Source organism: Carex rostrata, chromosome 24 (genome assembly GCF_964058835.1).
Source record: "Carex rostrata chromosome 24, lpCarRost1.2, whole genome shotgun sequence".
In the NCBI taxonomy this organism is placed as follows: domain Eukaryota; kingdom Viridiplantae; phylum Streptophyta; class Magnoliopsida; order Poales; family Cyperaceae; genus Carex; species Carex rostrata.
The window spans coordinates 5,660,129-5,676,557 of NC_135941.1; the positions used below are offsets into that span (position 1 = coordinate 5,660,129).

Sequence of the window (16,429 nt, forward strand, 5' to 3'; positions counted from 1 at the left end):
CACTTTGAAAATCGCTAATCCAACGGTTTTACTGTTTTGTGCAGCCACCGTTGGATCAACAATTTTGTAAAATACTTAATAAATAGTAAAAAAATTCAGAAAAATATAAAATTTGGTCTCCAAACAGATATTAATATGGAGAATAAGATTAACGGTTCGGATCGACCGTTTGGATTTTGAAAACTCGAATATTGAGCCGTAGCATAGAGGCCTCTATGCTATCCATAGCACCCCAGCCTAACTCTTATATGAATTAATATATAATAATCGGCCCAACAGAAGTTTAATATATATTTTTCATATAAATAATTTAAACCATATGACGTCATTTTTTTTTAATAATTGGTTGTTATCAATTTTTATCAACTTTAAATTACAATTTTCAGTAAAATATATGTATGTCAAAGACAACGATAAATACTTCTCAAGTATAATGATAAATACTTTATGTTACATGAATAAATACTTCTCAGACATAATTGTAATTTTCAGTAAAATATATGTACGTCAAAGACAAATGATAAATACTTCTCATATATAATGATAAATACTTGTCAGAACAATAATAAATATTTTCTTGAACTTGTCAATAAGTAATGTTTAATCAAATCAAAGTATTATCATGTCAGGGACAATGATAAATACTTATGAGACATAATGATAAATACTTGTCAGAACAATGGTAAATATTTTTTTGAACGTCAATAAACAGATAAATAATTGTTAGCGGTGATTGTTATTAAATGACAGTATAATTAATGCGGTGATTGTTATTAGATGACATTATAATTAATGCGATGATTATTATTAAAATGACAGTATAATTAATGCGGAAATTGTTATTAACGGACAGTAATTAATGCGGGGATAAATGAAAATTCTCAGCATAATTAATGGGGGGTAAAAGGCAGTTAAGGCAGTTAATTTGGAGAGAGAGAGAGTGGGGGGTAAATGAGAGAACAGGAGTGAGGGAAATAATATAATTATTCTATAAAATAAGCCTCCTTTAATATGTTTTTCTTAAGTTATAAAAATATATTAATTTAAAATAATTATCAAAATATATTTCATTCAAATTTTATCCTATTATATTCTTATGCTTATTCGGAACATGCCTATTGATATATCTTATAAACCACTCGTAAGTCGTATCCATCACTAATCATGCGCATGCACAAATATTCAACTATTCTGGAATTGGAGGTGGGATAATGATAAAAATACAACTATCAATTACGAAAGCTAAATATAATTAGTTTATAATAAAAGATGCCTATTGATATATATTATAATAGAGCTGAGGTCGAACTTAGTTGACTTGCATCAAAATTCGTGCATTAATAGAAGATTACCATTCTTTTATAATAAATAATAATGCAAATTTAAAATAAAATAAAATAAACCCAGTTAATGTAAAAACAAAGACCAAACTACCAACATTACAATATTTTACAATTTATCATCACAGAAATAGAATAACGCATGCATGCTTAATTAATATTTCAATTTTTTTTACACTAGGACAAGCCAACAACGTTTAGTTTAATTACTAAAATATTATTTTATGTGTGGAAGATCGATTAAACTAAACCATCGCCTTTGATTCTCCCTCTCTTTTTTTTTTCTTTAAAGGCTTTCATTTATGCAATTATCTTGCATTTCCATCCTACAAATTTCAAAATTTGCAAAAAAATAATAAACATAAATTAACATAATTTCATTTAATTTGGATGTATATTTTACTCTCTTTTTCAAAAATGAAGCTAGATATTTGATAAGATTTGAAATAGATTATATTTTTTTCACTGAATATTGAAGTCAACTAGCTAAATTAATTGATGATCTAATTAGTAGTTATGTTATAATATAAAAAATTATGTTATTTAACAAAATCCCTAATATATATCGGCAGAACCAAACTGCCTAAAAGAAATACGAATCGGATGGTTTTTGTATAAATTAAAAATATTATAAGCCAACTAAATATCAATTTTATTGGCTCTTGATGATAATGAATCAAAATTAATTTTGTGTGATCCCATAAAACCTCAAATTAACAACACCGCCCTCCTCCCTGAGTCCGCATCGTCTGCATTAACTCAAAAAGAGTGTCTTTTAAGTTAATACATTTCGGCCGTCTAATTTTAAACAGAGTCAATTCAGCCTCCGTCTATAACGCATGAACTCTTTAATAGTAGTGCGAATTTAATCTACATGGATTTTAAAAAAAATCGAACAATCTAGATATATTAACTCGAAGGATTCATTTTTTAATTAATGCAAAGGATATGAATTCCCTCCTCCCTCCCTCTCTTTCTCTCTCCAAATTTCCTTTTGTCTATTCTATCTAGGAGTGTCAATGTATGGAAATATTTTCATACTTATACCCACTAAGAATTGACCTTACATATACCCTACTCTTACCCATTGAGAATTAACCTTACCCTATCATATCTTTACCCGTTAAAATTAGCGGATAACGAAATAGTAACAATTGAATAACAAATAATTCTAATAAAATAATTAATTTTATTATATTTATACATAGAACAAAAAAAACTCATTCATTTCATACACATACAATTATATTACTAATACAAAAATAAAAACAAATGTGCAATCAATTATAACTAAATTGTTTTGTTTACAAATCAAGTGAATTCAAAAAATAAGAATCTCTTTGAACAAATTCAATTATTTAACTAAATAACAAGACATGCAAATAAAAGTAAAAGGTTTAACATTTGTATAGCAAAAATATACACCAAATAACAAAAGTACATCACTAATTATTGCTCAAGTATTATTGTATGAAGCATTATATATGCACATAAATTTCACCATCCCTAATTATATATTGTTCAAATATTATCATATAATCTTATTTTGTATAATCACTTTATTGGGTAATAGATACAAAATAGCCTTTACATGTATCCTTACATGTTTAGCTAACAAAAAAAGTCCTTACCTATATCTATACTCATACCCGATCGATAAGTTAATAAAAAAAAAAGTCTTACTCATACCCGATAAGCTAATAGAAATATGATACAGATAGAATAAATGGATAAAAGAATATCATTTTGACACCCCTAATTCTATCTCCTCTCTCACTACAAATACCATGGTAGAACCCAACCTTACCCTCGTCTCTCTAACTCTTTCTATTTCTACGAACGGCAATCAGAACCAATTATAGTTTCCAATAATCATGGATACAAGGTCTGCCTCTCTTCTTCTCCAACCAACCACAACCAACGCTCCTCTTCATTATTTTGACTCCTCAACTCTCAAAAACCAAATTAAGATCCCAGAGCAATTCATTTGGCCCAGAGACGAGGTTGCACCTGCGGCTTCTGAAGCACTAGATGTGCCATTGATTGATCTCGGTGCGGTCCGTCTACATGACATGGAAGCCACGTGGCATGCAGCTACACAAGTAGCTGAGGCATGCACGGTGCACGGTTTCTTCCAAGTGACCGGTCATGGCGTGGGTAGTGATCTAACGCACGATGCGCTCAAATGCATGGATCAGTTCTTTCAACTTCCAGTTGCGCGTAAAATGAGTTGCAAGAGGAAACCCGGCAGCATGTGGGGTTATGCCGGGGCCCACATAGACCGGTTCGCATCGAAGTTACCGTGGAAAGAGACACTGTCGTTTGGGTATCAAAAGGGACAGAGGCCAGAGGTAATGGTCGATTATTTCAAGTCAACTTTAGGTGAAGATCATCACTTGGAACAAATGGGGTACGTATGTTGCAAGCAGATCGAACTTAATTTATTTGTACAGTAATTATATGTTACTTTGCCTTAATTAATTCATTAAAATAAATACATACATATTTTTCACTGGAAAAAATACGTACGGGTTATTGAGAGCATGTATATATATTGTATGTTGCATTTCCTCCTCTTCATGTGCATGCATATATAGTGTTTACCAAGTCAGAAAGAACTGTTACGTATATATATGCACTCTATTAATTTTAATGAAAGGCATGTTTTGTCTGAAAAAAAAATGGTTGATTAATTTCAAGTGGCAGCTTTGTTTAACCACGTCACTTGAGATTCACCTTATCTCAAGTAGACCTTTCATCCATGTAGCAAATCCAATTTGTATATATATACCTGCAAAAAAAAAAAAATCCAAATTTATTAATTGTTGTGCCATTATTTAAGACGGTGCTTGTATTTTTAGTTAATTAGTTGCATAGAGTTCGTGCAATGGCGGAGCCCTGTGGCATTCATGGCTTTATTGAATTTACAAAATATATATATATATAGGGCACGGCTAAATTGCTGCCGGCAGCATTTTAGCCGGAGGTGCTGCCGGGGCTTTTTTTATTTTTTGATGTCCAAACAACAAATCTAAACCGTTAGATATTTAATCTATATTATAATATACTTGGACACCAAATTTTAAATTTTTTGGAATTTTTTTACTATTTATTAAGCTGGTTTGAAAACCGCTGATTTCAATGCTGCAGAAATTTACTGAAATCAACAGTTTTCAAACCAGCTTAATAAATAGTAAAAAAATTTCAAAAAATGTAAAATTTGGTCTCCAAGTAGATTATAATATATATTAAACATCTAACGGTTTGGATTTGTTGTTTGAACATCACAATTTACGATATTGCCCCGGCAGCACCTCCGCTGAACTGCTGCCGGCAGCAATTTAGCCGTGCCCTATATATATATTTCTACAAATTAAAATGTGTGCATTTAACATGACAACAAAATTTGTCCCACTGGTTTGTGGATGTTTCTTTTAAAATGACAATCATTATCTTTCAGCTAGTTGATGAGAATCCTAGGTGGTCTATTATTGATTCAACAAAATTGTGATAATAATTTTGCCTCTTTTAGGAGACACCGTTCCGAATGGTTTGGTACATATTTGCATGATTTATAATACATGGGGGCCCATGATATATAAAAGTACCCAAACATGTTCACAAAGGGGATTTCCACTTGAATGCCTCCAAACATATCACAATTTAATCATGTGATTGAAAATTATTTAATTTTTTACTAATATGTATATATATATAGAGAGAGAGAGATGGGCTACAGTGAGTTGCGAAGTAAAACGTGTTTCTACTTCACGCCGTATTTTTATTTTGAAAGTCCAACCGATCGATCTGAACCGTTAGATGTTTAATCCATATTGAAATGTGCTTGGAGACCAAATTTTATATTTTTTGGAATTATTTTACTATTTATTAAGCATTTTTGAAAATTTCTGTTTTGCTGTGAACAGTGAAAAACAGTAAAATTTTCTGGACCATCAAATCAGTGACTTTCAAAATTGCTTAATAAATAGTAAAAAAATTCTAAAAAATGTAAAATTTGGTCTCCAAGCACATTTCAATATGGAGAACAAGATAAACGGTTCGGATCGACGTTTTAAACTTTAAAATCACAAAATATGAGCGTGAAGTAAAATAGTCGCTTTACTTCGCAACTCACCGTAGCCCATCTATATATATATATATATATATTAATGCGTATAATATATGAAATTAATTACTTTATTACATGATCATTTATTGCAATAATATCTATATTTTTTTATGTTGTATTTGGTCTTTCTCTTATTTAAAAAAAAAATTCGATACATAGTTTTTTAATTATTGAAGCGAATTCCAAGAAATAATATTAATATGAAAAAATAAAAAATAAAAAAGAAAAAAATGATAGAGCAAGGAGTGGAGTCCAAATATTAATATACATGAATCATACACATTTAAAATATATATAGTTTAATTTTCGTACAAAAATAACATATAGTTGTATATATATATATATATATATATATATTCATATAGTCTAAATTAATTACATAATTGCACATTATTTACATCTATCAGAAATTCTAAGTGGTTTAATTACTCCTCTTCAGCCAAAAACATTAATACTAGACCTGTTTAAAATAGGTTTTTTTTTTTGCTACCAATAATACCCCTCAGTATCTCTATATTAATTTTGATATATTTTGCAGAATGGTTTACCAAAAATATTGCGAAGCCATGACAGAACTATCTCTTACAGTAATGGAGTTACTTGCCATTAGCCTAGGGGTGAAAAGGGAACACTACAGAGATTTCTTCGATGATGCGAGCTCGATCATGAGGTGCAACTACTACCCACCTTGCCAACAACCTGAGCTGACTCTTGGCACTGGGCCCCACAGCGACCCCACTGCTCTGACAATTCTTCAGCAGGACCAGGTTGGTGGACTTGAGGTCTTCACCGGGAGCAGGTGGCGACCACTAAAACCGGTTCAAGGCGCACTGGTCATTAATATAGGCGATACATTTATGGTAGGTAAATATTCTGTGTGGGTTTGTTTTAGGTAGAGAATTGTGGAGTTCATGCCTATAATTAATTAAGTTTAAAGCCTATAGGAACCATCACTGTAGAACTAATTAATGGTCTCTTTTAGAGGTGGAGCCATATATACTTAAGTTGTGAGGGTCAAATATGAATGAGATCAATCATATAAAATTTTCATGATGCGAATAAAAGTTAATTTTATAATGCCCATAGTACTGTAAACTATTTTGAGTCTTTATTGGTCAACTCAGGTTCAATGTCAATTGTTACAAGTCTACGGGTTTAATGGCAAAAAGGGTAAAAAAAAATGTTGTGTTTATTTTATTTTATTTTATTTTATTTACATTCTATGTTAATAGAAAAAAAAATGAAATGTAAACAGCTCCAGTATTGTTAATAGAATTTAGAGGCTAGACTTTCATCTTCCTCTTAAAAAAAAAATCAGTTCCACTGTTTCTATAACATTCTTTTGGTTCTGCTTTATTTTTATTTTGTTTCGGTTGTTTTGCTTTTATTCCCCACAAACTGTTAATTCAGTTCCACTGTTTCTATATATAACATTCTTTTGTTCATTGCTATTCTCATTTTTTACCTACTACAGAAGAAGAAAAAAAAGTTATAGTTGTAACCATGCAGTACTAAGACAAGTTCTTTGCAAATATCTTTTGTTGCTCTGTTCAGAATCTTTTTCCATTGGTACAACTTTTTCCATACAGACTGATCATTGTACCAGTTGAGATGACTAAGAGGACGGGAATGCATATGCATGTATATCATGAATTTGGGACCCCAAGTGCATGGTAATATGTCGTGTCGTGTTACCAGTTGGTGCTTGCTCAACTCGTACCCTCCTTATATTATTCAATTCATCTCCATTACTTGAATAATGGAGAGGTCCGGTCCTTAGAATTAATCTAACAATGTGAATTTCAGGCACTGTCAAACGGGAGATACAAGAGTTGTTTGCATCGTGCGGTGGTGAATCAGCACCAGGAGCGACGGTCTCTGGCTTTCTTCCTCTGTCCAAGGGAGGACAAGGTGGTGAGACCACCGGCCGGCACGTTTGGAAGCCCCAGATTGTACCCAGACTTTACATGGGAAGAACTGAGGCACTTCACACAACACCACTATCGGTCTGATTCAAGGACTTTACACTCTTTCATTCAATGGATGGGCCTGCCTACTGATCCCGGCCCAAATTAGATTTGAGCCTAATTTTCTTTATAATCTGATTCAGCTATTTGAAGGCCTCTGAAGTAGACAAAGAATTTGGGGATCAGGATAACCATTTTGGTTTTAATTTTATTGGCTTGTTTCTCCGTTTATTGTTGTATATATTATATATATTGTACTATTTTTATATACAGTTATAGAGTATAAGGACATAAGGTGTATGTATCTGTGAATTTTGCCTATATTAGTTGTTGAGTGAGGAGGCTATGGTAACATTGCAATTGGCAGATTGGTCCGTGCATTGGATGCATTGGATTTATATCTTCTTTTTCAAAGTCAAAATAATCATTCCGAACCATTCAACATTATTATTATATCAAATATCAAAATATACTTTGAGATCAAATTTTGTATTTTTTTTAAAACAAATTTACTACTTTTTAGTAGGTAGAAAATCACTACTCTCAGATGGTCCAGAATTTTTTGATCAAGTGATTTTCTATTTGTCTACAAAAATAATAAGAAAAGTTTCAAAAAATATATTATTTGATATCCGTATATTTTTATATGATAATAATATTGAACTGTTCGGATTGATTATTTGAACTTTAAAAACGGAGACATGAATCCCATGCACGGACCGATCCGTGCATTGCAATGTAACATAGCCTCACTATTAGTTATTTATTATAAGTAGATATCTACATTGTAACCATTGAGGCGAATATATTATTTAATTCCACTGTTTATTGTATAGAGAATACATATGGAAAGAGTTATTTGTATATTTTTATGACTGTTGGAACAAAACTAAATTTCTTCCAAGTTATGAAATGCTCCCCAAGACAAAAATGAAGTATTTGATGACAATTTGAAATGATAGAGTGGTTAGCTAAAGATATATGGACTGTTGAGTTATGTGGAGTACCGAATATATATAAAACTGTTCCATGAAACCTTCCTTTTCCATTTTTTAATCCCAATATGATCAGAATAAATGAATTTGCATATACGATATGTGGTTCAGTTCTACGGTCCTTGTCAGTGAAAAGAGGCTTATTTATTTTTTATTCTGTTTGTAAAAAGAAAGATGCTTATATTTATTAGTGGAACCCACTTCCATTCTTGTCAAAAAAATAAAAATAATAATAAATTTTGTACCATAAAATCGTACATAAAAATGCAAAAGGAGCATGCTTCGTTGGTTTGGTGGAGGAAATAGAATAAAATATTACACGGATATATATCAGCTATCAGCCAAGCAAAAATATTTGCATCGATTTATCCAATCTTAACAAAATAACCGTTTGCATGTTCCAACCTCAGAACCAGTGACATCTGTAATGCTATGTTGGACAGGTCCAACCTCTCCGAAGTCAAATGATTGTGTGCATTTATTTTGCTTTCTCTTTTGTGTGGTTCATTTTTGTGCATTTTATTAGCATAATAAATTGATATGCTAGGTACTACAACCTTAAAAATTGATATTTTGCATTCAAATCTTAATTTTCGAAGTAAAGAACTTTACAAAACACCTCAGGACAGCTCTAGACATAGGTGTACTGGACCTGCATCATACCACATTAAAAAAAAAAAAAAAATCAAAAGGAAAAAGAAAAACATATTGACAATAACATCAAAAAAACATTTTATAGAAACAAAATATGCAAAGTAGCATCCTAATATTGACAACATTAAAGTAATAACTTACAGAATATTTCATAAGAAAAAAGACAATTATTATCACACAAGAAATCAGTTCTCAACTAGAGGCCCTTTGCCTTTTCATTTCAGATTTTAACACAATAGATAATAACAAACACTACAATAAATTACTATAAAAAATGCCTAATCTACCTTAAATAACCACTAATTAGGTGGTATGCTAATCAGTTCCCACTCAGGATTTGGGACGCCACATGGTCTTTTGCACACAAAGTAGCCCCTCTTTGTCCTTCGAATAGATCATTCTAATCTCCCAATTTAGTGACTTTGCTATTTCTTCTATTTCATTTACCACGTCTTCTTTATCTCTTACAATTAAATTCCCTCCAGGCCTCAATATCCGGTCCACTTCTGCTATTACACTTAATAGGTTGCACCTGACAAATAATATGAGGTGCATGAAAATCTAGGTATTTACAACATTTTTTCATACAATTTGGTCGAGGCTGATACAGGTATGAAGATTATATGCCTGTATTGAATAACAGGACAGCAACATTTGGTTTCCCTACCATCTTACTGAGATATGGTGCAGAAATACAATGTGGTATGATAATATTACAAGAATTACCAACATTTTGCTTTATCTTTTTTATTTTTTTAAGGTTCATCTTGAATGTATAATGGAAATTACGAAGACTGATACTAAATTTAGTTTCAGTCACAATCAAGGACTGATATAGCATTACTGCTGGAAAAAAAAAATGAGACAAAAAGGTTACCTCTTTTTTAACTTGGAGAAGAGATGATCAGCATGAACAAGGTCAAAAGACCTGGGATAGGTGCTGAAAGATTCGCACCAGTCATGGTAAATTCCAAAAAGACCCCTCTCATAAATAATTGGAAGTGTATCTGGTGAGTCGATCGGTACAACATTCATAACCCACACTTTCATATCCTTTAAAGCAGCAGCAAATCTAGTATATATCAAAATATTGAGGAAAAAAAAAATCAAACTGTTAAAATGCAATTTTTGCGTTCTGTAATCAAAGCAATATACAAATTCAAATGAATTTATGTTCAATTGACATTAGCCAAGTGATGTCTGTCAACACAGTATATACTAATTGGTGCAGTACCTGGTTAGCTAAAATGTGATCCAATTTTGTTATGTATTACATTTTCGTAGGCTGTCCAATTGCCGAGTTCAGGACATACTTTGGCTCAATTGCATGATTAAAAATCAACATGCTTGTTCAAATTGATCATCAATATAAGGGTTATTTAGACTTGATAAGGACAAATTGAGCTTGGTTGCAAAAATGTCATACCAATAGCTGGTATTCACAAAAACGAGAATGGAAATTATAAGAAAAAAGAGAAATATTTTACAAACATACCCTCCATAAAATGATCTCATATCCATGACATTTCTGACCTTTGACCAGTCAATGCCCATACCATTCAGGTATGATTTCTTAACAACGCGTTTCCACAGATCATAATCTGCCTCAAAGTCTTTTTTCGCTGGCTTTCCGTAGACACCTACCTGAGATTCTAGCCAGTATGGTGCCTTCTCCAATCTTAAAGGCCACTGGTATGGCCATTGGGACCCACGCATAGTTGGCTCAACTTGTAACTTGTGCATGCACACCTGCAAGGTTATATTCCTGCATACAATTGTTATAATACGAAGATCAACATAAAGGATTAGATTTCAGAAGAAAAAATTAATTAACCTGTTATTTGTTCAAATATTTTCTATGCTTAAAAGGACTTCTTCTTCCTAATTTTTTTTATAAATATAAATCTATGCATAGTACCTTAGAAGAAAAGAAACATTAAAGGGACTAGTAGATTTTTTACCAAATGAACTAATACAAGGTTTCCACAGCCTATAATATAAGCCCAAGGAGGTAATCAGACAAAAACAGCGAGATTTAATTTGGAAGAAGGCATTACCAGGCTGCATCTGAGCTGTCAGTTTCTGGACAAAGAGGTGGTTTATTTTCTGATCTTTTTTCATAGCATTTGTTATCCATTGGCTTCCTGAAAACTGCCATTCCGACCTCATTTATTTTATCTCTTGTTTTGTTCACCAACTTCCAGCACATTGATTTTGTAAGAGCCGACATAGCTATTCATTAATATATAAGGTGATTAGTAAAGCAATATTGCAAGGTAAATAATAACTAAAGGTGTTTTGCAAATTGCAACCAACATTATACAACTGGAAACCTCGAACAATAACTAAAACTGATATCTTTCTGATATTATGACCAACAGTTAAATCATGTGGCCCAAAAGGTGCTTTTCCAAGATGTGACAAATTGCCCTTGCCTGCATTGCTCAAGTTTGTATGAGCACATTATCAAGTAACAAATTCAGTGGGAAATAATCAATTTAACATTGACTATTTTTAGGTTGTTAACAAATAACGAGCCTGAACTATTAACACAACAATAACAATAACAATAACAACAACAATATTGTTGTGTTAACAGTTAAGTCTTGTTATTTGTTAACAACCTAAAAATAATTTAGGGGTTTAGTTGCATGTAGAGGTAGCAGACAGATAAGTCAATACATGGATCAAGTTATATGTAGCTATCTCAGATTTCAGGTTGATCAGCTTTTGGAATTCTCAGGTCTCAGGTAATTCCCGCAAATAATTTTTAGCTTTAGGACAAACCATCTTTCAGGTTACATTGGCTCCCAGACTGTTGGGGCCTCAGTTTTAGTCAGGTTTTAGATTCAGATCACTTCATTTCATAGTACAAACATAAAACTAACTCTGGCTCTTGATGAGGTTTTTCTTTTAGGTTTTATTAGAACAAAATTCAGCACACAGCTTATATTTTGGGTACTTGGGTTTAAGGTTATATTGGCTTTTTTTTTTTTTTTTTTTCTTCTTTTTTTTTTTGGGGTGGGGGGGGATAATGAAGCTTTTTAGTTTGTGTTTGCGTGTTTGATTTGATTTAATAGCGGGTCAAGCCTGATTTTTGTTTAGCCCGTGTTCAAGCTCGGTTGCTTTGGCATGGGAATTCAATTGTCGAAAACTTCAAAATCTCATCAGGTTTTGGGTATAAGCAGAATTAAGCAAGTTTTTGGGGAAGGTTCAGATTTTGCCAGTCCTACTTGCAAACAAATATTGCACACAAATATGATAAAATATGAAAGTACTATTATGATAAATTTTGCAAAGATTTAACAATAGGTACCATTCCATATCTCAACATCTTCTGGGAGCTTTTGATAAACCGGAGTAGCAGACCAGACAAAGTGACCCCCGGGCCGCAAAAGCCGGTTCAATTCCAACAAAAGCATACCACCTGCAAATTTTCATAGTTTTAAAATAGTTATTGAGGTTACAAGAAAAGGGATTTCCGGTTGCATACTCAAAAAGAGTTAAACCAACTAAAATTTTAAAATGTTAAATTCAACTCTAAAACAGCAAGTGAAAGTACAAAAGAAAAATCTACAAGTCATGGTAGACGTCTATTGGATATTGAGCAAATTTTAAGGGAACATCCAGGACTAATTTTAAAATTTCTTTCAGTTCTTGCTGCCAAAATGATTTTTGCAAGGGAAGACGAATTATCAACCATCAAATGACACTATGGACCTAGCTGGTGTAATTCCAAACTGATACCATCATATATTTCCCATTTGCCCTGTTGCTATTAAACACCAAATGTATTATTTAAAGACCCCCCTACCCAGCCATCCCACTCAAGTAAGACAACAAAAGAAGAAAACAAAAATCAACAGAATGTGTGCTTGTGTGGGGTATCTACGAGGGAGCAATTTTATGTGCGCGTTTGAGTGTCCTTGTGTGTTTGCATGCTCTGTGTCTGTGTGTGGGTGGTGGGGGGTTGAGCAAGAAGAGAATTTAACCTTCAATATGCCATGGGACCCGACACCTGGCACAATGAATCACATCGAAAACCTGACCAGGAAAAGGGAGTCTTTTGGTGCCCATAACAGCTGAAATGGCAGGGATACCTCTCTCCAATGCAAACTGTACCTGTGCCTCGTGCTCATCTTTAGGTGCAAAGGACATCGTCAGAACATCTCTGTCAAATAAGTAGCCACCAAAGCTGGCAACCCCACAACCCACATCTAGCACTACTCGGCTTCTCTTCCCCCAAGCTATGTCAGGGAAGGACTTATACCAGAAATACCAATACCATATGTTAGTACAAGTACAATATTTTTTGGGTGAGATAAAGGAATAATGTGGAAAATATGTTTCTTTCTAAATTGGTTGGTTAAACAGTAAACTTCAATGTCTCAGGAAGTCATGAAAAATGAGAAGTTCATCAGGGTACTAATGCCAAAGTACATTTAATAACATGACCCACAAAATACTAGACATGGTTGTGTGTATGTGCGATTGCATGCATCATGACTGTCTTCCCGGTATGTGTGTGGGTGGGTATGTTTGTGTGTGGTGTTACTCTTTTTTACTATATATGCCACATTTACAAAGGACAAATAGTTACCTGCTTTGTAGAGCATTTATGACATCTGCTATATTTCTACGGGTGTAGGTGATAATTCTTGCTTTGTAGGATTATATCCCAAATTCTATCATTTAGCAGTTATACAAATAAAAATTCAAAACCAAATATACATTACCTGCTGAATGAAATCAATGTAGTGTAGTGCACCGTGCTTGAACTGGGTCCCGCCACCAGGAAAGGTAAGGTAATCACCAGACACCTTGACCCAATTCTGGTGCCCCTTTACTTCTGCCAGCTTGGTATGAGGAACATTGCTATACCATATCTGCACCACATTGCATTTGCAATCACATAAAACTTGAGTTTATCAAAAGAATAGAATAATTTGGTCAGGTTATTGTCATGACAGATAGCAAAATCAGCAAAGAAATATCGCTAACGAACTCAGCTAAATACAACACATTATCTCACTTTGATTTGGCCATAAAGGTTAGATTGCATGTAGGTAGTGACATAGGTTGTGCCCGAGTTTCCTAATATACAGAAAACAATTTTGTAGAGCACGAGAAACACAAATTATTTTCAAGTTATTTATTCCCCGTACTGGTTCTTGGTTTCTTGAAATATGGAAATAGAGTAGCAATTATGGCAGGGAACTGCTCACATGATGCCACTCAAGAACTGATCCTAGGCCTTACTAAGTCCCAAACAAAACATAAATATATACGACAATCATACCTTATCCCGGCTCTGGGGCCACACAATGGAACGTTTATACCCCTCTGGAAGCGGAACAAGGCATGTAGGACCCACTTCAGGGCAGTGCCTCTCTCTATGCTCATAGTGTTTAGTACTTCTAAGCTTCTTGATTGCATTTTCATTATCTAGGCAAGGTATGTAATCAGGCCCAGCTGTGACATTGCAAAGCTTCCATTTGTAACTCCTCATCTTACTCTGGGATAAGTTGGAATTTTTAACTTCCTTCTCCTTTTTTGACTCGGCCTCCTGAGTAGAGAATGCTCCATTTTGTGTTTCTGTTTCCTTTAATATTTCTGACTGGGCCCCGTCAGGAAACATCTCCACTTTTGAGTCTGAATTTGAATTCGAATTTGAAGCTTGGTCTGTCTCTTCAACTTCTTCTGTCACTGATTGTTCTACTTTAGTTGTTTCAGAATCTGATTTCTCTTCTTTTTCGGTCTCATTTTGATTCTCTTCTTCATCTTGGGTCTTTTGCACTGTCTTTTCTGAAGTACCATCTTCAGAAGCCGTACTGTCTGAATTTGAATCATCAAAAACAACCTTTGGCTCTGTATTGAAATCTCCCTCCTGGGATGAATCTTCAGTTACAGAGTCGGTTGAAATATCACCAAATTGGCTCGAAATTTCATCAGAGTTATTCTCTGACGAAGAAATGATAACCGGGAATTTGCTTGATGATGTCATAACCCATGCACCGGCCAAGCATAGGCCAATAAAAACTGCCATTATAGTTTTAGAGCACATCGAAGACTTACTATTTGATTGTGGCCTCCTATAATCCAACCTTGTAACTTTACTATATGCCATTGAAGATTTGACTTTTTATACCATGCGATGTGACAGTTGGAAAGAAAGAACCTAAACAAAACCATTGCGCAGATTGTGATTGAGTCATTTGTTAGTGATCCTATATATACAAATCAAAAGGAAAAATCGCCTTTCCTCAAAAAAAAGGAAAAATCGCCAACTGAAATGATGCTAGAAAAAGGCTTTCAAAGTTTTTTAAGAGTTTGAATTATTGTAAAATTGGATCTTGACTTGTGAATTCACGGTAAAGTAGGGACAGAACCAATTTACAATAAAATTAGTGTACGAGCTTAAAAAATCATGCACAGTAAAAAGGTGTCCGTTTTGGTCAGAAAATACACTGTAAATATACTGAAATGACATCATCTCTAGCCAAAAGATAATATAGCAATGACATAATTCTTTTAATAATAGAGGATTAAATGTTTATCTTCCTTTGTTGCAGCCAGATCTGTAGCTAAGACTACTTTCAGCTTTAAAATTAGCTAACTAAACAAGCAAGCAGTAAACCTAAGCAAATTTCAAGAAAGAACATGCCATTCTTGCATTTAATGCCAATCACAGAGAAAAGGAAAATTAATTAAAAATTAAACAAGTGAAAGCTGCTGGAAAAGATAGATCTGAGCAACAAAACAAAACAAAAATATAATCCCTAAGAAATAACACCATAACTGTGAGAAATATGAATATTGAGAGCAAATAGTCCGTACCTTCTCTCTGATTTGGTATGAAAAGAAACCAAGATGTGATTATCTACGTACAGCTTTGTCGAAACAAAGTGGATTAGGGGAGAGAGCACTGGGCCGAGTGAGTAGCAGTAGCACTCGGAAGTGTGAGTGTGTGTGAAAGAGAAACACGGGGATGAAGGAATAAAGGTCGTAAAAGAGGTGTTAAAATAATAACGAAAATAAATGGTGTTTCAAAACAGGAAATAAATCTGCTGTGATTCTAAAGGGATCGCAGGACCCTGTTATTCCAAATCCATCAATTTATCTGTCTAGAGATTCGTGCATAAAAAATAAGTGTTGTTGAGATTTGTGCATTCCAAAAAGTGAAAGGCTAGATTTGGAATCACAGGGTCCTGCAATCCCTTTAGAATCACAGCAGATTTATTTCCTTCAAAACAAGGCCCCAAAAACATGCCCCAACAAGACTGACAAATGGGCCCCACTAAAAAATGACAGCGTAGAGTAGAGCCCCGCATACAGTGAGTGTAG

At 33.5% G+C, this 16,429-nt stretch overlaps 2 protein-coding genes across 2 annotated transcripts; one reads left to right on the forward strand and one right to left on the reverse strand.

Annotated features, from left to right (window-relative positions):
* The first annotated feature begins 3,096 nt into the window (after nt 1-3,096).
* Nucleotides 3,097-7,765, forward strand: LOC144575594 (gibberellin 20 oxidase 2-like). Its single transcript, XM_078325791.1, has 3 exons — nt 3,097-3,750; nt 6,008-6,329; nt 7,276-7,765. The coding sequence occupies exons 1-3, from the start codon at nt 3,215-3,217 to the stop codon at nt 7,543-7,545; spliced, it is 1,128 nt and encodes a 375-aa protein (XP_078181917.1). The 5' UTR covers nt 3,097-3,214; the 3' UTR covers nt 7,546-7,765.
* Nucleotides 7,766-9,139: 1,374 nt separating this feature from the next.
* LOC144575383 (putative methyltransferase PMT26) lies at nt 9,140-16,077 on the reverse strand. The gene is made up of 9 exons (XM_078325498.1): nt 15,923-16,077; nt 14,385-15,263; nt 13,822-13,971; nt 13,078-13,348; nt 12,402-12,512; nt 11,143-11,317; nt 10,581-10,850; nt 9,963-10,157; nt 9,140-9,617 (listed from the first exon to the last, which is right to left on the reverse strand). The coding sequence occupies exons 2-9, from the start codon at nt 15,210-15,212 to the stop codon at nt 9,416-9,418; spliced, it is 2,202 nt and encodes a 733-aa protein (XP_078181624.1). The 5' UTR covers nt 15,213-15,263; nt 15,923-16,077; the 3' UTR covers nt 9,140-9,415.
* Between the last annotated feature and the right edge of the window lie 352 nt (nt 16,078-16,429).

Excerpts from the sequence above, each read along its gene's own strand:
- LOC144575594 (XM_078325791.1), top strand. The coding sequence starts at position 3,215 with ATGGATACAAGGTCTGCCTCTCTTCTTCTCCAACCAACCACAACCAAC. Across the intron at positions 3,751-6,007 it reads CATCACTTGGAACAAATGGG|AATGGTTTACCAAAAATATT; the intron begins GTACGTATGTTG and ends TATATTTTGCAG. Across the intron at positions 6,330-7,275 it reads ATATAGGCGATACATTTATG|GCACTGTCAAACGGGAGATA; the intron begins GTAGGTAAATAT and ends TGTGAATTTCAG.
- LOC144575383 (XM_078325498.1), bottom strand. The coding sequence starts at position 15,212 with ATGGCATATAGTAAAGTTACAAGGTTGGATTATAGGAGGCCACAATCA. Across the intron at positions 10,851-11,142 it reads GACAGCTCAGATGCAGCCTG|GAATATAACCTTGCAGGTGT; the intron begins GTAATGCCTTCT and ends AATTGTATGCAG. Across the intron at positions 10,158-10,580 it reads ATGAGATCATTTTATGGAGG|ATTTGCTGCTGCTTTAAAGG; the intron begins GTATGTTTGTAA and ends GATATATACTAG.